Source organism: Polypterus senegalus, chromosome 5 (assembly GCF_016835505.1).
Source record: "Polypterus senegalus isolate Bchr_013 chromosome 5, ASM1683550v1, whole genome shotgun sequence".
Lineage (NCBI taxonomy): Eukaryota > Metazoa > Chordata > Cladistia > Polypteriformes > Polypteridae > Polypterus > Polypterus senegalus.
The window spans coordinates 188,924,478-188,946,849 of NC_053158.1; the positions used below are offsets into that span (position 1 = coordinate 188,924,478).

Below are 22,372 nucleotides of genomic sequence, written 5' to 3' on the forward strand. Positions count from 1 at the left end.
GTATAATATTAGAAGTAGTTATTGGGTTTTTGAAGACAATGAAATGTCTATCACTTCATCAGCCGAAACCTGATAAAGGCAAGGTTGTTGAGTAGTATCTAGATCATATGTGTCAAACTCAAGGCCCGCGGGCCACATCCGGCCCAGCGTGTAATTATATCCGGCCCGCGAGATCATTTTATATATTATTGTTATTAATGGCCCGGGGATATGAAGCGCTGGTAACACAATAAACTACAGATCCCATAATGCAGCGCTTCAGCTGCCTTGCCAAACACTTACCGCGTTAATCAAGTCTAGCTTATGATGCTGCAAGTTATTGCGAAGCTAGCCCACATGATGCCAAATAGAAAAGTTGATTCTGAAAATAGAGCCTTTAAAAACCGATGGGAGGCTGAGTATATGTTTACTGACATTGCCGGTAAACCCATGTGTCTCATTTGTGAAGCTAATGTGGCTTCAATTACAGAATTTAATCTAAGACGGCACTATGAGACAAAACATCAGAATAACCTGAAAGACCTGAATGCAATGCAGAAGATACAGAAAGCAGAAGAGTTAAAGAAGAATCTGACACTTCAGCAGACGTTTTTACCCGTGCAAAATCACAAAGTGATTTCAAGTGAAGCTACTTTTATGGGAGACACAAATGCACCAGTGCAACTTGCCCCACTTTCCCTGTTGCCAAGTAATGTCGAACCAAGTCGGCACAACGGTGTTCCCAAATGTGCACTTTGCTGATAAACTGAGCTCGCACAGCGCTTTGGTGACTTTGAAGAACAAAAAAAGAATTTTGAGTTGTTTCGCAACCCATTTGCCGTTGATGTGGAAACTGCACCTGTGCAGATTCAGATGGAGGTGATTGAGCTGCAGTGTAATGGCACACTGAAGGCAAAGTACGATACTGCAGGGCCTGCACAGTTTATTCACTCCATTCCCGCAGAAATGCTCCAGCTCCGTCTACATGCGGCTCGAACCTTGTGCATGTTTGGTAGCACATATCTGTGTGAGAAGCTCTTCTCAGTGATGAAGACTAACAAAACAGCACACAGGAGTCGCCTCACTGATGAGCACCTACACTCCATCCTGAGAATCTCCACAACACAGAACCTCACACCAAACAGAAACGAACTTGTGGCCAAAAAAAGATGCCAGGCGTCCAGCTCTAAAATGACATATGAGTAAAGACAACTGAATGATTTGATTTGTTATTGCTGAAAGGAACACATTTTATTTATATTTCCAGGTTTTGTTATGCACCATGTTCATATTTGAATTTGTATAATTTTGACAGGGTATATTTTTATGGAGAGCAAAATATTGTAAGTTATTTAAGGTTTGAGTTGATTTATTCCGGAATAATATTCCTGTCTGTTTTTATTCATATTTATGTTCAAAAAAGTAAAGTTTTAAAAGTTTAGTTTTAGTGTGTTCAATAAATGTTTATCCTGTTCGGCCTGCGACCTAAAGTGTGTTTTGGATTTTGGTCCCCTGTGCAATTGAGTTTGACACCCCTGATCTAGATGATCAAAGAATAGTAGGTGACGATAGGGTGTGAATGTGGAAATGATGTTTGGTCCTTTATGAGTTACCCAGACGACTTTATTCATAACAACAGCATCAAATTTGAGCTAATGCACAAGCTATTGATGTAACTCTCTCCATATGTTGTCATCTTTTTTTCTTCTTTTTGGGGGAATATTGCACTGGTAGGCACTCTACTTTTAAGCTTGTACTCTGCTGTGACATAGTGGTAGGTAATTGTCAAGTAACCGACCTTATGGTAATTGTTGGTCCATATGTGTGTGGTCAATCTGAAATTAATTTCTAACATGATCTCTGATATTTCTCTGACAGTATCCTGCCTTTTCGTTGTTGCAGTCTTACATTTACGAGAGATGGTCGTAGGATTCAGTAGCACACTTTCGGCTTGAACTTGACCATGGCTAGCTCCATGAGGTTTCTGTGATAGACCAATAAAACCTTTTTCTGCTGCCATGGCAAAAGATCTAATACCCTAAAGACAAAAGTCTGCACACTTATCCGAAATATTTGCTTTACAGCTGTTATTGACTTAACAGTTGCAAAGAAGTACTGTGGAATGGACGTTTGCCTCTGACTGCTAGTATAGTACGTGCTGTTGAAATCGAATGGCTCCACTCACAGTCCACATGTTGCTGAAGAGAAAATGTGCCAGTTCTTTTGGCATTGTAACTCTGTAGTACTAGGGTGTTGTACCGTGTTAGCCATTATGGATTTAGTGAGAAGTCAAACAAAATGATACCTTTTATTGGCTAACTAAAAAGACTACAATATGCAAACTTTCAAGGCAACTCGGGCCCTTTCTTCAGGCAAGATGTAATACAGAAACTGGAGTTCCCTGTGTTTATGTAGACACCAGGACAGATACAACATTGGAAAATCTTTAAGTGAGACATCTTAAATTTAAAAAATTGTATATGTCCTGGTGTCTATATAAACACAGGGAACTCCAGTAAAGAAGGGGCCTGAGTTGCCTCGAAAGCTTGCATATTGTAATCTTTTTAGTAAGCCAATAAAAGGTGTCATTTTACTTGACTTCTCACTACTATCATAACTCAGAACAGAAGAACACACTTTGCACTGTATGTAACCAGAGAATTGTTTCTCCCTTGTTACAACAAGGTCATAATTGTTCCATAATGAAGCTGTTCCTGACTCATTTTTGGTATTTTGTGTAGTTCTCTGTTTGCAATTTTTCTCTTTATTTTGTCCATTGCTAAGAGGATAATATAGCTGGTTATCACTCAGGTTAAACACACTTACACGATGAAAAGAGGAAAGGTTTATGGTGGTGGTGGTATGCAAATTACAGTGCAAACTGTAAAAAAAAGAAAAAAAAGTTTAATATTAAAAATGGGCCTGAAACCTGATGCTTTGTTGGGGCCTGATGGGCTCATGTTGGTTTGCAGGGCTCTACATGTGACACTTAGCACTGTGTGTTAATTGCTAGCATGTTAAGGGAAAAAAATATTCTAATAGAAAACTATCCATTGTAGCAGGCAAAAATATAATTTCTCTATATTTCGTTAACAGTTTATAGATTGCATACTGTGACATGTAAAGAGTACAGTGAAATTCTTACTTAAAAGTTAGAAAACAATTTGAGTCTCGGCTTTTACCATACTTTAAAGAAAGGGCACTAAAAACATGCCACTTCTTCTTTTGAAAGATCCATTTAAGTAGTTTGAAAATTAAAGGCAAGGAGAATCTTTCAGGCAGCTCACATAACTATGCCTGCCTTCAAATTCAGTCACCATTTAGACTGATAAAAGAATAAAAAAAGTGTTTTTTGCTTTATATGCCAAAGGAGGTAGGAATTTCAGCAAATGGTATATCATTAGTTAACAGCATCATTTAAAAAATTTCTGAACTTTGTTTTTGTGTTTTGTAATTACTTGTTCAAATTCATACTTTAAATGTGTACTGTGAAAAAACAAATAGAGTACTAGCTACCTGTAAGACAAAGACAAAGAGAGAGTGAATAAACCTTATCCAAGTTAAAAAGCTGTTTGTTCAGCTACTACAAACTGCATGCTTTCATGGCTTATATCCACTATATATGATGTCGTTCCAATGCTACACATGCACTTCACTCACACTTTTATGACTATATCAAAAAAAATGGAAAGTTTAAAATGGGTTTTTGTCTCTTATTGTAAATGGCATAGTTTACAAATTACTGAAAGTGCTTGTTTTTAGTTATGATTATTTGAATAATTGTTACTTATTCTCTGGGTTAAAAAGGTGTGTGTGAGAGAGTGATTGAATGTATGTACTATATATATATATATATATATATATATATATATATATATATATATATATACATACAGTGGAACCTCAGTTCACGACCATAATTGCTCCAAAACTCTGGTCGTAAGCCGATTTGGTCGTGAACCGAAGTAATTTCCCCCTTAGGATTGTATGTAAATACAATTAATCCATTCCAGACTGTACAAACTATGTAAATAGATTTTTTTAAAATATTTTTTAAGCACAAATATAGTTAATTATACCATTGAATGCACAGCGTAATAATAAACTAAATGAAAAATACTGAATACCACTGAGAAAACCTTGCACAACAGAGAAGACTAACACTGCAAGAGTTTGTGCTGTAGCGCTATGAACCGCTCGCTAAAAACACTTTTTTTTAATGAGTTTTAAGCACAGGGGAAAAAAATTAACATTTGAAAAATCTGTAATTTAATAAACCACCAAAAAAAGTAACATTGCAACAATGCATGCTACGAACTGATCGCTGTAAACAGAAGTGAAGTGGAGGTTAAAATTCAATAGAAAAAAGTCTTCATTAAATATGAGGTTAAAACAATGCTCGAATCTGTCTATTTAAAAAACAAGCCTTATGCATCCAGCCGTCTCTCTCACGCTTGCGTGTGTGTCTCTCTCGCGCACATGTGTGTCTCTCTCGCGTGTGTCTGCGTGTGTGTGTGTGTGTGTGTCTCTCTCGCTGCACAGGGAATGCACAGGGAGAGACTGAACACGTACGAAAATCTTCGGCACGCCCAAACTGAAAGGGAAACTGACTTGTTTGTATACCGAGTCTGTGGTCGTGAACAGATGCAAAAGTTTGGTGAACTTTTTGGTCATAAACCGATTTCTACGTGTTCCGAGACATTTGTGAACCGAGGTTCCACTGTATACTGTATGTGTGTGTGTGTGTGTGTATATCTATCTATCTATCTATCTATCTATCTATCTATCTATCTATCTATCTATCATATATATATATATATATATATATACATATACATATATATACATATACATATATATATACATACAGTATATGATAGATAGATATTTATATAAAATTTTGAATTCTTGTTAATTTTACTCCACTTTGCAGATATAAACTCTGTATCAACAGAAAGTGTCTTTCCACCTGTATCACCTGGAATGAAAGATACTTTGTTTTTTTCATCTGCTAAGGAACCGACACCTGCAGTTCTAGGTAAGCAAGATCATTATTTTTTCACCATCTGTAGGGGATTATTTGGATTTTATTGCCGATTGTTAATGAGTGGGCATGGGTTACAGCACATATACATATGTTTAGGATTACACTTTACCAGGAAAATACCAATATGGTGGCAGATGCTTATGTGCCATTCTTAACCGTGTTACGACTATCATAGATATGCGAGTGCAATAAATTAAGTGCTCCGATGTGCTCTTTGTTCTTTGTGGACTGTTTATCATTTAAAATTTCTGTAGTCAGTTTACAATATTTAAAATTATGTCATATCTTATGTGTGGCTGATTATTGTACCACCATCTCTAATGTTGTTTTAGGGCCAGGGCAACTTGATGGCATGACTCCTATCCCACATACTGGATATGTTCAGAATGAGAACAAGTCTGCAACTGATTACAAACCCTCAAAATCACCAGGTGCAGATCTGTCTACTACTATTGACAACCCTAGTGATCAGACACAGAAAACAGTTAGTTCTACAGAAGAGATAAAAAGTCTAACCAGCAAAAGCCCAGGGTCTCCAGAACAGCAACTGATAAGCACAAGTGGGATCTCTCAAACAGAAACAGGTAAAAAGTAATATTTTATTGAAATATGTTGTTAAACGTTTTACTTTTATTTTACTAATGTTGATACCATTCCTTTAATTATTTTATTGAGAAATCATGATCATACTTTTGGTTAGAAACATTTATTCTAGTATAAGTATTTCTTTAACCTATATATAATAAAAGATTTTCATTCATACAAAGCTACCAAACTGCACATCCCCTTCTGATGAATTCCAATTATCTGTAAAGAACAATAGGTTTAATTAGACTCTTGAATATCTTGTTTTGAACAGTAGATGCAAATTCTTTACTTTTGCTTTCTTAAAGGGAGTTTTAAGAAGTTTGTGGAATGGTGCATGCAGTATTTACTTATGAATACTGACTTTTCCTTTCTTTCTTCATGGAAACAACAGCTGACACTTTTCCTGCAATGTTGCCTGGAAGGCCCAGGCAACAACAGAATATAAGAGATTTCCATCAAGACCTACCTGTCTTTACACCTAGTGTTTCCACTGTGATTAGCAAGCATACTAAAGAAAAAAGAGACTTAACAAATGAAACAGCAATAAGTTACATGTCCTTGGCAGATGTTGGTCCTAGCCAAAGTACTCAATATGATCTTCAACAGCCTACTTACACAGTTAAACGACCAATTAAGAGCTTTCACTCTGATGAAAATAGTGCTTTCCAGGTTGACACAAAAAACATACAACACACTAGTCACAATTTTCCATCCCTAGAGATGCCATCGATTGGTAAAATTGGCTATAGTGAAACATATTCATTTAGTGAAATCCCTGAAATACTAGAAAGTGAAGTGGGTGGAACTGGCTTGGAAAGAAAGTTGAAGAAGAAAAAGAAAAGAAAGCAAAAAAATCCTGAACAGGAAGAGCCTCTTGTGAGCAAATCTCACAGAAAACCATACTTTCCCCTTGATTCATCACCATTAGATTTCACAAAAATACAAGATGGAGCTGATAAATTTGGCAGTTTTGGTGCTGATGGTGATTCTTATTTGGAAAGACATGCTACAAGTGCAAAAGAGACCTCTGTGAATGAATGGTCAAGGATAACTATGGATAATTCTGAATTTCAAACTCGGATATCAGAAGGTTCATGTGCTGCTGTGATGGATAATCCTATTTACAGCAGAGAGCAAGATGAAGAAGTGCTTAGGGGAACTAAGAGCAAGAAAAATAAGCAGAAGAAGAAAGTTGTTGAACAGGGAATGGAAGGTATAACTAGAGAACAATTCACTGTACAAGCAGAAAAGCTTGCGAACAAGAACACACATTATTCTGTGCCAGAGTCAGCTTCTGGTCTTGATGATACACTGCTCCAAAGCACATTAGAAAAGATTGATAATGAGAGTGTTGAACAGAAAAGTGATCATGACAACACTGCAGGAAAAGTGAACTTTAATAAAGGTCCTTTAGATAATATTCAGTATGACATGAAGGAGAAGAAGAAAGTGCATAAGGCTGCAAAAGAGGGAGCTATAGACTTTGTAGAAGGAAAAGAGAGAGTTCAAAAAATGGAGAAGCACTATGCTGATGGTAAATGTAAGGTAAAAGTTAAGAGTAAGGATCAAATGAAGACTTACGATGGGAGAAATGGAGATAATTTGTTGGAAAATAGTAACAATGAGATTCACAAGTTGATCTCAATGGAGGCTAGTGATGTAAAGGTGGATTCTTGTAATGAAGATAAGATTTCTCCTGTTTCTGTAAAGAAGGTTTATGATGAAGAGAACATAGAAATGTTAAGTGAAAATAAAGGGGGGAAGGTTCATAAGTTAATGTTAGAAGAAGTAAGTGTGAGTATAGGAATTGGATCTAGTAAGGAAAAACAGATTTCTCCAGTTGAATCACAAAATGTGGATGATGCAGCGGCCATAGAAGAATTACTTAAAGTTAATGAACAAACATTTCAGAAAGTGTTAGCTGAAGAGGTTAATGTAAAAAAATGTACTTCTAAGAGTAAAAGTGCTCCTTTGTCCATATCTGCAAGGGAATGTGTAGGTAAAGACAACAGAGACGATTTTCAAATAAAAGGAAAAGAAAAATGTGACAATGTGGCATTAATCCAGTCCTCTAATATTGGGTTTGACAATTCTGCATTAAAGGAGGTGACAGCTGCAGATAGTTTGGAAAACCCGTTTGAAAATGTAGAAGGTAAAATTCAATCTCATGCAGAAAACAAGACATATAGTGTTGCAGAAAAATATGACTTGAGTGAAAACAGCTGCCCAAGAAGAAAAGAAGAAGCTAATCAACTAGAGATTCAGGGGTCCTATATGAAAGTAGAAGTTCCAATTCCTGATACAGGGGTCAGTATGACTTCTGATGCAGCCACACATGACCCCAAAGTAAAAAAGGCCATTGATGTTGATACAAAGAAGTTTTTTGGGGTCGGTGAAGAATCTCAGAATTTAAACAGTGTTCAACTCCCCATGATTTCTGAATTTAAAAGATCCAAAGATGAGCAGAAATCCACTGCCAGTAATAGTAAGTTTGTTGAAAATGTAGAAGATGAAATTCAGTCTCATGCAGAAAACAAGGCATATCGTGTTGCTGAAAAAAATGAAAGTGCCACTCAAATAAAAAAGGAAGAAACTAATAAACCAGAGATTCAGGGATCCTGTATGAAAGTAGATGTTCTAATTCCTACCACAGGTGTCAGTATGAGTTTGGAATCAACTGCCTTTGACTCCAAAGTGAAAAAGGCCGTTGATGTTGAAACAAAAATGTTTTTGGAGGAAGGCAAAGAATCTCAGAATTTAAACTGTACTCAATTCCCAAAGGTTTCTGAATTTAAAAAATCCAAAGACAAGCAAAAACCCACTGCCAGCAATAGTAAGTTTGTTGATAATACTATTTGCCCAGAAGTGCAAAAAATTAAATCTGCTGATCACCTGGTTTTTGGAGTAAAATGCCAGTCCCTCGATAATAGTAAAAATGAAAGTCAGATTGACAATTTGAGCAATTTAATTGATCCTAATCCAGAAAATAACAGTTCAGTTTTTGACATAAATCTCAATCAAATCACTGCTGGTGATATGCTGAAAGCTCATCAAGAACCTGCATCAACTTTACAACTTTCAGATTCCTTCTCTCAAAGCCTACAGCTAGATTCTCCACCACTAAGTCCTGAAGCTCAGGAACATGTTCAATGTATGCTACAACCTGAGAATAATTATGATGTTACTCTCATGCCATCTGATGATCAGGAATTTAAGCAGAATTTTCCAGAGCATAAACAAATTAAAAACAATTTACCTGAACCTCCAGAGCCCTTTTCAGCTGTTAAGGAGATGCAAGCATTGCACACCACTTCAATGGGCAAAGAGGATGACTTTTTAGAAGGTGAAAAGAAAGCTTCAGTGATGGAAGCAGATAAGCATAAAAAAAAACAAAACAGAGAAACAGAGATGAAAAGCTATATGAGGCCTACACAGTCGAGGGTAGCTCAACAGTTAAGGGCTCCAGAGGCCAAAGTCACAGTGCCAAACACATACAGTTTCTACAGAGGCCAGGCTGAACCAAGTCCCAAGAAACGGATGAAAACAGAAGCAAATGAACTGACTGTTCCTAAACTCCGGGAAGGTGTGTCAACTGCATTATTAGCACGTAAACCCTGATTGTTTTGCCTTTATGCAGTTTGTGTGAGCTTAAGTTTTGTCATGATTGATTATTATCACTTGCCTTGAGAAAACAAAATCTACTTATTGGCTGCTGTATTTTGTGCAAGACACAGATTCCACTTTGCTTGCTTTCACATTTTAACTGTACTAATGATTACAGCTTTGTCTAGAATGATTTTCTTTGATTAATGTTGCTGGGAAAGATTTTATATTTAATACAGTCTTTACTTTCAACCTAAGAGCAGACTTTTCAGTTATACACTTTGTGGTGTTAAAAAGGCATGAATTAATCTTCTACGTTTAACAGAATGGTGGCTAGCCTTGAACAAGCAATATGAGATGATATTTTTATTTTTGGTATTTTAGAGTTCATAGCAATGGGACTGCATACAATGAGAAGCAATACTTATTTTGCTTGACATGCTGAAAAAATATTTTGTTCAATATTACTGTCCAACAATGCTCACTGTGCCAAAATAATTAATTGGCAGTTTGCTCCTGCAGTTCTGTACTAAAGACTGTATCACCTTCTGCTTGGTTCAGTTTCCTGATCTAATCAGATGCCACCTCTCACCACTGACCTATTCACTGGCTTTAGTCATGTACCATCTGCTTGACTTTATTTATCAGATCTACTCTGGGACTGAGATATGTTGCATTCTGTTTTACCTCATGGCCAAATGTTATAGTTTAAATGTAGCTTTAACCAGCTCTGCTGAAATAAGCACTTTTTTTTTTTTTTTGGAAAAGGCAGCTAAATTTTCCTGTGTTTTTTTTTTTTGTAGTGCAGTCTTCATTAATACATATTTTGGTATTTGGCACAATGTGTGTGAAAAGCTTGTGTTAACCAGCACAACATAGTGCTTATGGGACAAGAAAAAACTATTTTTGTTAATCATTAAAATATTCCGATGTTTTTATGAACTGACTTGTTTTAAAAAATATTCAGTTAAGGCCACCCCTTATTCTAGACATGTTTACTGGAATTGGTCAAAAATAACTATAAGGAAAGGTTTAAAGCCTTGAGCTTGGAGACTTAAGGAGTGTAAAGTTAAGAGAGGAGAGGCAGAGGAAGAGAGAAGCGTTTGACAAATTTATGACCCAATTTATTTGATAGCAAGGAATGAACATTCACATTGTTATGCACAGAGGGGCTGTTGGCTTATTATTTTATCAGTTTATCTTATATGGTGTGGTTTTTTAACTATGTGTTTTTGTTGTTTATTGCAGTTAGTTGTTTTGCATGTTTTACCTCCTTAATATTTCTGTTTACCTTCCTCGTGACTCTCAACAACTATTTATAACACTGCTCCTGCAGCCTTGAGTCTTGTGTCCTAACAAAGGCTTTTCCAGACCAACTGAAAATTGTGATCTTTGATAACTGGAACATACCCTGTTGTCCCTCTTTTTGAAAATAGCCCCCCCTTTCCTGCCACTGCTCAGTCTGGCAGTTCTGATGCACTCTCCTACCACCTTCCATGCAGCATTGAGAAAGCATGTTAGCGCAAACATCCTGCAGTGTCTAGTGCTTTGACATTTGTAATCAGATCCCACCATTGCGACTTTTTAATCACTGCAGTAACTGCAACCGTTGAGATGGATTTAACCTTAGGTGGTGCTGCTTGGCCTCTAATGAAGAGAGGCATATATCCATTAAGTCTGAGTTTGTCAAATAGCCCCTTTCTGCTCTAGACTGTAGCTCCTGCTGAAATTAATGTTTCCTCATCCTTACCAACATCAGCCAGTGCAATGTTTCGAGTACCTTGATCTATGCCATCAAGTTGATTTTTAGTACCTCTTCCTTTAATTAGACCACTGGTGGCTTTTTGAACTTTCAGTACCTCTCCAACAAATCTGGAGACCCTCCTACTATTATGGAGAAGGTTAATTTCTTACAGCTCCACTTATAAGTCCTACGGTTCTCGCCACACCAGCTCTGTGCACTTCTCTATTCATTATATAGAGTTTTGTTTTCAAGACCTCTGGTAACAAATGTCTTATTTAGTATCATTTGTAATATAACATTTAGAAACTTTGAATTAAGTTTAAATTAATAAAGGCAAAGCTGACAAGTCTTACAAACATCAGTGAGTGCATTTTTGCTTTGACTACAGCTCAGTGAGTAAGAGTGTTGCTTCTCTGCATTTAAGAGGAAAAAGTGCTTCATAGAAATGCTCAATGTCCTTCCTAAGAATAGGCTCTCACTAAAAGTAGTGCAGGCAGTTATGTATATTTAAAGAGTTAAGTCCTAATGGAATAAAAAAAAATACTGTCACTCCTATAAAAAAAACAAAAAAATGTCAGACCAAAGGTTTTATTCCCCAATCCTTGATTTGTACTGCATGATATTTAGAGATTATTTTCACGTTTTTTTTATAAATTGTTGTCAAATGAGGTATGGTAAAATGTGCAAACACATGCTTCTTGTGTTTAATATGTGCAAACCTTTCATACTTTTGTTTTCCATTGTAAATTTTGTCTTTTAACCACAGCGTGTGCTTTATTTTTCTGTGTACATTTGAGCAACAACATTTCTTGTGCCAACCTCTCACAATTTTAATATTTATACAGAACTCTTGATAGGACTAATACAGCATTACTGCACTTAACAGCTACAAAATTGTGTAGGTATTTGGGTTATTGTTGGATTCTAAGTTACAAGTCTCCTTGTTTGACCACTGCGTTTTAATGGTTATTAAATTTTGAGACAATTGTTCTTAGAGATAGATGCAAAACGTTTGATGTAGTTTCTTCATTGGTGGAAAGGCAAAGGTCACTGGTAAGTGAATTATGTATATTATCTATATTCTCATTTGGATAATTTAAAGCTACTCTTTAGTAATGGCATGAGGACTGGACTTCAGTAGTAAATTTACGCCAGAAATTGGTTCATTTTAAACACTAAAAAGAAGAATTCAGTAAAGACCTAATACTTTAGTTAAAAAGTTAATTCAGTTTGAAACATAAGAAAAATGCTAGGCATCATTCCTGATAAGGCAGCCCCCTTTTGTGAAATTGTTCACAGTTAGACGTTTGTAGTCAGCTGAGGTCAACTTTTTGTAATTGACTTTCCCTGCCACCTCTTGTTCGTCCATCAGTCAATGAACAAAATGGTGTTATACTCCAGATTGGAATTTGAAGTAAGCTGTACTTGCATACAATGTGCTTTTCTAATTCAAAAGCACTATGTGTTTCCTCTATATTTGTAAACACCATTTATGATGCATAATTAATGATGATCTTTGACGTCTATACAAAACACTGTGCTGGGAGTTGCATAGTGTGTTCATGGTTTGGTTTTGCAACTCTCTTATTATACCCATGAAGGCATTCTTCATATTTCAGTATTCTTATATCTTATTGTTAAATCACATTAAATTAATTCTAGATACTGTAAATTCGATCTAATACAAGTTTTGACCACTTATTTAGTATTATTCTAAAAGGATCTGTTCTTTTTCCTTCTTCAAATATATTGTTGCATTTATTTTGTTAGGTTTAACAAATGCATTTAGTACGTGGCCGCAAAAGGCACCATAAGTTTGTATGTGTGTTCAGAATGACCAGACTGTTATGAGGGGAGTATTGTTGATAGTTTAGCCTCAACTCAGCAGGCTGCTTACTTCATGACTATTTAACAAAAGAGCATTGTGGACCTTATGCTTACAGAATCTATTCAGGTCAGAGAAAATAGCATTTAGGCCCCAGGGCAGTGTGGGGAGGATTGTTTTTAAAAACGGCTTTTATAGTTGTTTTTTAAAAAGGGTGCTGTATCTTCCCTTTTTATAGTAGATATATAACTTTCTTAGGTACGTATGCCTGTAATGCACAAAGCACCCATTGTGGTAGGTCTGTCTGTCAGCCTGCATGAAACAACTCGGCACCCCGTGGATAAATTTTATTGAAATGTGGCACACTTATTCTTGAATTAAATTTATCACGGCAGTTTATTTTTGTTGCAGTATCTTAAACAGATCATACACACTGTTAAAATTTCAAAATCTATCCATCCATCCATTATCCAACCCGCTATATCCTAACTACAGGGTCACGGGGGTCTGCTGGAGCCAATCCCAGCCAACACAGGGTGCAAGACAGGAAACAAACCCTGAGCAGGGTGCCAGCCCACAAAAGAAATTTTAAAATCTCCCATTGAAAAGAATTGGTGAATTTGCAAACTCATCTAACTTAAAACAAGTTCTGTGTGACTTCAACTATAAATTGGTTTATTGTTTCAGTTTTATATTGACAGTGGTTACATCAACTTGTATATTTTGTTGTATATTAAATCTTTTTCACCTCCGATTGCCGCTACTGACGGCAAACAGATTCCCAATACAAATTAATTAAATTACGCACCAGAAGACTACGTGTGCAGGTAGGAAGTTGCTGTCACTGTTTATATTGGCGGACTAACAAGCAAATTATCTATTAACAAGTCCAGCTGGGCACACATGAAAACTACTGCATCAGCAAGTTCTTAGTGCTTTATGACGCCTTTCCAGCGGCTTATGAGGAAGCAGAATAGAACAAGTGCATCAGCCTTCGCCTTCCTAATGCTTCAAGTCGTAACAGCTAAGTTAAACAATCTTTATACTGTAACAGTATAAAATGCAAGCAAAGAAAACAAATGGTTTTCTAGATATGAATGAGGTTATGCACAGGAGTAAATAAACATTTATTCAGTACAGCATTAACTTTACACTGAACCAACATCACTGCACCATTATCTGCAAAATTAAAATGATTCACTATTTCTCTGTCTGTGTAGTTTACTAGGATGACCAGACATCCCAGTGGCAGGGACAGTTTCAATTTCAAGCTATGCCTCCTGATAAATAACAAAAGAATATTGGAATGTCCCGGTTATGAAAGGCAGGCCATCTAATAAAACATTGCTCCGCCAAAACGAACATCCTTACAATATATTTAGAACAGCGCTTATGAAGCTCAAAGGGGGAAGCCCTCATGCCCCAACCCTATAGCCCCTTATCTCCACCCTGTCTTTGAAGTAATATGTGTATAATTGCACAGTCAAAACTGCTGAGGGTGAAAAGTGGATTATGAACGTCTGCTAAATCTGAACATCATGATAAGGACCAAGACGTTTTCTTTAATGTCATATTTTTTGCTATTTTTGTGTGAATTATTTTGCCTTGAATTTTTACTAAAACTTTTAAAATGAAGATCTTTGGTCTGTGGAATTATTCAAACACGTGTCAAATTATTGCCAGAAGTACCCTATGAAGCAAACTGTGAAATTAAAATCTGCATAACAACGGTAATTTTGGACAAACACTGCTACACAGTGTATGGTCATTTGTTTCCACGTCAACTACTGCATGGAATCCTATGTGTTCAAGTCTGTGGCCAAAGATAGCCTTTATGGCATACATTAAATCCAAATCTGTAACGGATGTGAAAAGGATATATTGCATTAAACTTCATGTGCTTTGGCAACAGTGCATTCCTTCTCATCATTATGTTTTAAAGTGGGTTGATAAATATCAATCTTTTAAAAATATCTTCATATCATACAACCTGTTATGAAGACTTTACAGACTCTGCTTAACTTTAACGTACACTAAACATTTATATATTCAAACGCTGGAAGAGCATATAGATTTCATCTACATCCAACCTCAGTCAAACTGAGATTAAAGTACAATGGAACAACAAAGCTATGTGCTTCACCATTGTGCCTTCCATGTATTATTGCATTATGCATATTCTGTAAAAACATGTTAAAATAGCTAAATTGAACGACCCCCTCTTTCCATTTCTCTGCCTCTCTCACTCTCTCTCTTTCTCTTTCATGAGGTTCATTGAAGTGAAGCCCAAGGCTGTAATTTTATGGGACACGTGTATGCTAACAGTCTCGGCTGCATTAAACATAGCAGGCGCCCACTGTCAATAAGTCATTGAGCTGTTAGCAATGATCTAGCTATCACTCTTTATGCCCTGATTCAATATAGAAACATATATTGTATGTCCTTGCTCTTAACCCTCAAATGATGGCGAAGAAGACACATTTTCTTGTGTTTTTTGAGCATGCAGTGTTAATAACTGCCTGCAGTAGATGACAAAAGTATCTGTCAGTCTTGTTCATGACTCAAACACATAAACTTGGAGAGACCTAAAGTTCAATACTAAGTTCACAAATTTTTCTTCTAGGGTAATGAATGGCTGATTAGACATGACAGTTTATTCAAGCTTGAAGCCACCTTCTGCCAGGATTGTTGCCTATTATACCCTCATTAATATGCATTAGTATGAGAATAGTTATGTGAGCCAACCGGATAAAGCTGTGTTTAAAATATTAAAAGTTTCGGTACAATTCCAGATGTTAACACTGAGATTATCTTAAAAGTGGAACTGTGGAAAGGCAGGTCCATGGCATAAGGAGCAAGGGCTCATAATTGAATAAATAAGTAATGGATGGGCTCACGCTAGGAAGTGGAGCAGGTGCAAACGATCTACTGAGAAGATGGCTTGTCTCCAGGTTGGTACGAGGCGGTTGGTCGTCAGTGCATTGCCTAGCTGGCACGTGCAGACACTCTGACTGTCTCATTATCAGCACAGGTTGGCATTCACACCTGCAACCGCTTCTCATCCTATAAAAGGGCACGGCAGGATCAGAAAGGGGGGAGACCAGAACTGACCAGAGGTTGAAAGAAGGGAAAACAGGCAGGAAGATGGGAGAGAATTGGTGCAGGAGAGGCTGAGAGTGAGAGCAGAGGTTGAAATCTGTTTGGAGAGCCTCTTAAGAGAGCGGTGGTCAACACCCGGGGGCTGTTGTATAGGATCGCTCCAGCTGAGCGTTTTAGAGTGCTGGAGTGACCAGGAGGGGTGCGGATGACTCCCTGCAGATTTTCAGAAAGGCAATGGGAGTCAGAAGCTCAGACTGGGAGCGCCAGAGTGAGCGCCATGGCCTTTATGGACCTGGGCCTTTGGTTTAGTTGAGGTGAAGCCCTGTTGTAGCCATGGAGTGGCAGGGATCCAGACCAGTGGAAGATTTGTAGTGCCTTTTGTTTTGGTGTCTCCTGCAAAATCCATTCAGGATAATGTGAGGAGACGTCAGTATAATGGGAAGCACTGGCGACTTTATTTTAAACATAGAATTTCTGCCTAGGAGTTTTTAACCTTGCTTTTAGTGGATTGGTTTATTTTGATTGCTTTCAACATCCACTTTCACTTCTTTTATGGATTATTTATCTATTGAAGACTGAGCACTGCACTTTGGGCACAGTTTGGATTTGATTTGTTTTCATAAAAGCACCGAGCACCTTTACTACTTCCCCTTGCTTGGCTGTGTGAGTGTCCTCATTCCCTGGCTCATGCTGGTCATGACAGTTAATGGTGTCGGGTTCAGGAAGGGCCCAGCACAGAAGTGGGAGCATGGAGCAGACCCATACCATCACAGAAACCTAATACTTTTAATAACTGTATACTAGAGCTTGACTGGTCAGCTGTAGCTTATTTACCCATTCTTCTATTTTGAGTTTATTCTTTTGTTTACTTTGGGGTCACTTAGAGTAAAAGTCTGTATAGGCAGTGATGCAGATTGGTCAATCCTTTCATTTTTGGATATGCTTATGTGCAGTATACATTGTCATCACTGTATAGTCCGATGATTTCAGCAACAGCCCACCAATGTTTGTGTAAATATACATAAATTCTTTTTTTCCCCACAGTCCAAAGACATGTTGTTAATTTTAAGATAATGCTAAAATGGGCATGTACAAAGAACTATATATGTGTTCATAGCATACCTAGGAATGAGCAGGCATTCTTGGGAGTTCATACCTCTCTTGTCTGCAACAGCACTGATACAGTAAACATAGGGTCATGGGTTAGTTTGTGTCATGTCACATTTAAACAGCATATTTATATTGTGTGTTTATACACGCAAGTCTTAGGCAGAGTGGTGGCTCTGTGGCTAAGGATCTACACTGGTATCTGGAAGGTTAACGGCTCAAATCCCATTATTGCCAGAAGGGATCCTATTCCGTTGGGCCCTTGAGCAAGGCCGTTAAGCTGAAAATTGCTCCAAGGGCTTTGTACAATGGCTGATCCTGCTCTGTGACCACCAAAGGTCATATGAAAGACAATTTTCCCTCGTGGATTAACAAACTATATCAAAATTTAAAAAAAAAAAGAATTTTAATTTTTGCAAGGTAATATTGATTTCTAGCAATTACTATTGCATGCCTGCGCTTGGGTCCTAATCTGAAGTCCTGAGATGTTTCGTTGTGTGGTGGGTGTTGCAACGCGCGGCATCAGTGCATGCTGTCAACCCAAGAATTCTTATATTGGAAAGCTACTTCTGATAGCTTTTTCTCTGCTTGTGTTTCCATAGCAGCTGTATGATGTATGGTTTATTTACAATTAGAATTACAAATTTTTTTCTGAATATCTTGGAATCTTCTTTAAATAAGTGCATTTTATATTGGTACAATTTCACTTTTCTCCCATTATATTTAAACAGTATCCTGAAGGGTTTGGGTGCAATCAGTAAATTGGTAGTGTCCTATGTTTTTCTACTTTTTGCTTTTTATCGAACATAAATCAATTTAAAATAAAAAGCTTCAGTTTTAAGGAAACGATGTATGAATATTATTATGGCTGGTTTATAAAATTAGGTGGTCTCTGAAGCATGGAACTTAACTTAAATTTATCAATGGGTAAAATCTACTGTTCAAGTCCTGTTCCAATCATACTCTTTTATTTCAGCCTCTAAAATAGATTATTAACTGATGAGATTTAACGTTAAACTACCTGGTAACAGTAGCTTTAAACAACTTGTATGGGCCTGGGTTATTAAATTACTGACCGCAAAAGTCTCCATTTTCAAACTGAAAATCACAGGCATTGATAAATGGCTTTGTGTCATTTTTTCTGAAAAATAATAAGCTTCCTTCTATACATGGTAGTCATGTTCCTCTGAAGTCCATATGCCAGCAGTGGTGCTATCACTCATAACGCCATTTTGATGATGACAAGGCTAACATTGGAGCTAAAAAAATCTTCATTTTGCAAGCCAATATGCTGAACACAAACAATATTGCAGTTTGTGCTTATGATTTTTTAAGAGCTTTCTGTTAAGAAGTTCAAAATAGGGCAGCGCAGAGATTTGTTTTTATGTACATACTTAAGAAAAAAATATATCCCGTACTGCAAGATGTGAAAAAGCAAGCAGATTAACTGCAGCATAGTAGCTGTTCACTTAGGAATGTTACTCTAATTGTATGCAGTCGTAAAGCATTTAGGTTTATCTTTTTTGTTAAGGTTTGTAAAGTAAAACTCTCCAGGTATTTGGAGACTGATATACAGGTATTTTATTTTAAGGAAAAAAGCTTCATTATGCTGGCAAATATGGCAAGCTGTTTATTAGATTAATTTAAGGAAATGCATTTTCTAGTAAGATGTTGTGTAGAAAAGATGCATTAAACAGTAATGAAATCCCAGGTGGTCTTCAGGTTTTCTTATAAATATTGCGTTTGTGTAATAGAGGAGAGGAGATATTAGACTGAAATCCCTATCATTTCTTTTATGGAATGACACTAGTCTGTTTTTCTCCTCTAGCCTGTATGAATGTGAAACAGTGAAATACAATAGAACCGAGTAGCTGTGTGGCCATCTCTTGGTGGCTTTTTTCCAAAAATATTTCTGGAACTGTTTCTCCTTAGTTCTGTTTTGGGCAGACTGCTTCCTAGCAGCGTCTGCCACCAGCAGTAATGAGGAAAATACCTAGTGAAAAAAAAGAGGTTGCATGGCAATTTACTTTTTACAGACTTGTTCAGAAGCTGCTGATGCAACACTGGTTATGCAGTACAAGCATCTTAAAAGTAATCTTTTTGGCAGCTGAGCTGAGTTTTTTTTCCCTTTCTAGTCCCTGTTAACAATACACAATGTAGCCTTGCTTAATAGTTAGTAAATTAAGAAAGCAATAGAAAGTGCCTGGCAGTCCTGTTATAAGTGATCCATCAGGATTAATCATAGCAGAGTAATTCCACTCCCTTGCTGATATTTAGGATTTGATTGTTGATTTTATGCAAGCTCTGTCTACCCGAGTGATTTCACAGTGATTTTCTGGTTTTTGTTGTTTAGAAGCCAGAAAAACTTGATGAAGGCTTTTTTTTTTTTAATCTTGTTTACATTTTTCTCCAATTTCAGAATACCTGATATGCAGAGAGTCCGTTCTCCCAAATATCAGACATGTTTGTGTTTTTTAAAATCACAGAACTGTACCTTTTTGGTTCACTTTAGGTCTGATCACTTATTTTCTAAATGGCTACCACAGTTCAAAAAGACACTTGAGAGGAATGTAGAAAGTACAATAATATGCATAAAAAAAAAAAAACTTTACATTTAGCACTCAAAGCTTTAGCATTTAGCACACTACTCATATACTCTTTAAACAAACACAATAACCTCTCCTCCTCGCCCAGACACTTTGCTCCTCTCCCACCCAGCACAGCTCAGTGTCTGGACTGAGGCACCGTCCTTTTATAGCCCCTGACCCGGAGATGTTCCTGTCCCAGCAGTCCACAGTTCCTTATTCCTTCCGGGTCAGGGCAATCAGTCTTTTACATCACCCCGGGAGCACGCCATTCCTTCCCGTCACGTGACTGTGACGTACTCCCGGGTCATAAGGCACAACAGAACCCAGAAGTCCCCCCACAGCGACTCCTGGTGGTCCCCAAGGTATCCAGCAGGGCTGTGTATAAACACTACAGAGTCCATAAGGCCCTGCTGGACCTCGGGGCACGATCCTGGTGTCGGAAGAGCTCCTCCTGTCGGCCTGGGGATGCGGACCGGCCTGGGAAGCCGGCAGTCTTCCACAACATCATCATCATTATTCAGTGAGAAATGCTTTTCAACTGTTTCCCACAGCACAGTAATAAAAGCAGTACACAGCAATCCTTTTTATTCTTGTTTCTTTCTTTCTCTTTCTCACTCCGCCTCCGCTCCTCCTCCTGCAAGCATCATCTTCTCCCTCCTGACTCTACCTGTTGGAGCAGTGGGCTTCTTTTATCCGGCACCTGGGAGTACTTCCAGTGGCCTGTTAGCATGGTCCGGAAGTACTTCTGGGTGAGGCAGAACCCTGACAAAGCTGGGCTTCGCAGTCCCTGCAGCATCCTGTGGTGACACCCACGGAACCCAACAGGGCTTTGCTGGGCTCTAACTCCCATGAGGCCCTGTGGGAATCCAAAGCACTGCTGCAACCCATAGGGACTGCCATTTAGCGATTCAGGGACGGTAGCACCCTGTGCAGGTTCTCTTCTCCAGTCTTTCCACTATAAATGCGTCCCAGCCATCCGCCACAACATTCTGTCTTAGGTTGGGAGAAATGGGACAAGACACGATAAAAATTTGTTTGTGGAAATTGGGTAATTTTCTAGGCTTTCTTAAAGTAGTGCCTTTGCATGCTACTGTGGCTCCAGCGGTTACAGGCCCAAAAGTTGAACGCCGACTTCTGGTGGTGTTTATATAGAACTGATGCTGGAAGGGACAAGACTTCATAGGGAGCTCTGGAAGTGATGTCACTGCTCTTCAAAGGGCTCCTTCTCCACTCTCAAGCTGGAAGAGCAACAGAAGTTAATACATGTGCTTCAACATAACCCGTCCCCATTATGTTTTCCTGCTTGGAGGCCCCAACACACTTCTCTCACTTGTATGACGATGATAAAACAGTAGCTAGAATTAAAAAGTTAATAATGGGTCCAGCGTGTTTACTTTAGAATTATAATATTGGGTTCTTGCCAGTTCTGAAGGTTTTCGCTTCAACTCTGATTTGAGGCACAGTAATCCCTCTTCGATCGCGGGGGTTGCGTTCCAGAACCCCCCGTGATAGATGAAAATCCGCGAAGTAGAAACCATATTTTTGTATGGTTATTTTTATATATTTTAAGCCCTTATAAACTCTCCCACACTGTTAACATTATTAGAGCCCAATAGACATGAAATAACACCCTTTAGTCAAAAGTTTAAACTGTGCTCCATGACAAGACAGAGATGGCAGTTCTTACTCACAATTAAAAGAATGTAAATATATCTTCTCTTCAAAAGAGTGCGGGCATCAGGAGCATGGAATTTCAAAGAGAGAGAGCGCTCGCTAAGAAAAGCAAACAATCAAAAAATCAATACGTGCCTTTGTGCTTTTAAGTATGCCGAAGCACCGTGATAAAGCGGCATTTTTTAGAGGAGCGTCCGTATCTTCTAAGCAAACAGCCCCTCTGCTTACACCCCCTTTGTCAGGCGCAGAGAATGTCAGAGAGAGAGCGCGAGCGAGATTAAAGCAAACAATCAAAAAATCAATACGTGCTTTTGGGTTTTTAAGTATGCCGAAGCACCGCGATAAAGCGGCATTTTTTAGAGGAGCGTCCGTATCCTCTAGGCAAACAGCCTCTGCTCACACCCGTCAGGCAGAGAGAGTGAGAGAGACATGGAAAAGCAAACAATCAGGCACCGCGCGAGACGCATATCTTATATAATTGAGGAGTTTTAGTTAATATGTAATACATTCTCTGATTGGGTAGCTTCTAAGCCATCCGCCAATAGCGTCCCTTGTATGAAATCAACTGGGCAAACAAACTGAGGAAGCATGTACCATAAATTAAAAGACCCATTGTCCGCAGAAATCCGCGAACCAGCGAAAAATCCGTGATATTTATTTAGATATGCTTACATTTAAAATCCGCAATAGAGTGAATCCGCGAAAGTCGAAGCGCGATATAGCGAGGGATTACTGTAATATAAAATATCACATATTATTTTTTCTTAGTCATTGTTACAAAACTCAGAACTATCAAAGAGATATACACACATTTTTGCCCATAATGGTTTTAGTGATCATACGTAAGAGCTTGCAATAGGTACATTTTAGACAGTCTGACATGAGATATATTTCATTGATTAAAAATTTATAGTTGAATTATGGCTTGCTTGTTGCATATTGAGGTACAATTATTTAGTGTATGCTGGAATTCCATCCCTTTTCAGAAATTTTAATTAAAACGGCCTTTTCTCAGTGATTAGTAAAGGGTAAATTTCTTGACATTTTGTACATTCTCTAGAGATGCTGTATAAATCTTTGTCCGCACTAGATAGTATCACCCGAAGAATACAAATCAG

At 37.8% G+C, this 22,372-nt stretch overlaps 1 protein-coding gene across 8 annotated transcripts in view; it reads left to right on the top strand.

Moving 5' to 3' along the window:
* Positions 1 to 22,372, top strand: part of LOC120529740 (microtubule-associated protein 4) — a 220,636-nt gene that overhangs the window by 113,052 nt on the left and 85,212 nt on the right. For all 8 annotated transcript variants that reach the window (XM_039753823.1, XM_039753818.1, XM_039753816.1 and 5 more), the window contains 3 exons: positions 4,913 to 5,017; positions 5,359 to 5,610; positions 6,006 to 9,197. In XM_039753823.1, the coding sequence (XP_039609757.1) occupies positions 4,913 to 5,017; positions 5,359 to 5,610; positions 6,006 to 9,197 (3,549 nt within the window). The remainder of the gene's footprint in view (positions 1 to 4,912; positions 5,018 to 5,358; positions 5,611 to 6,005; positions 9,198 to 22,372) is intronic.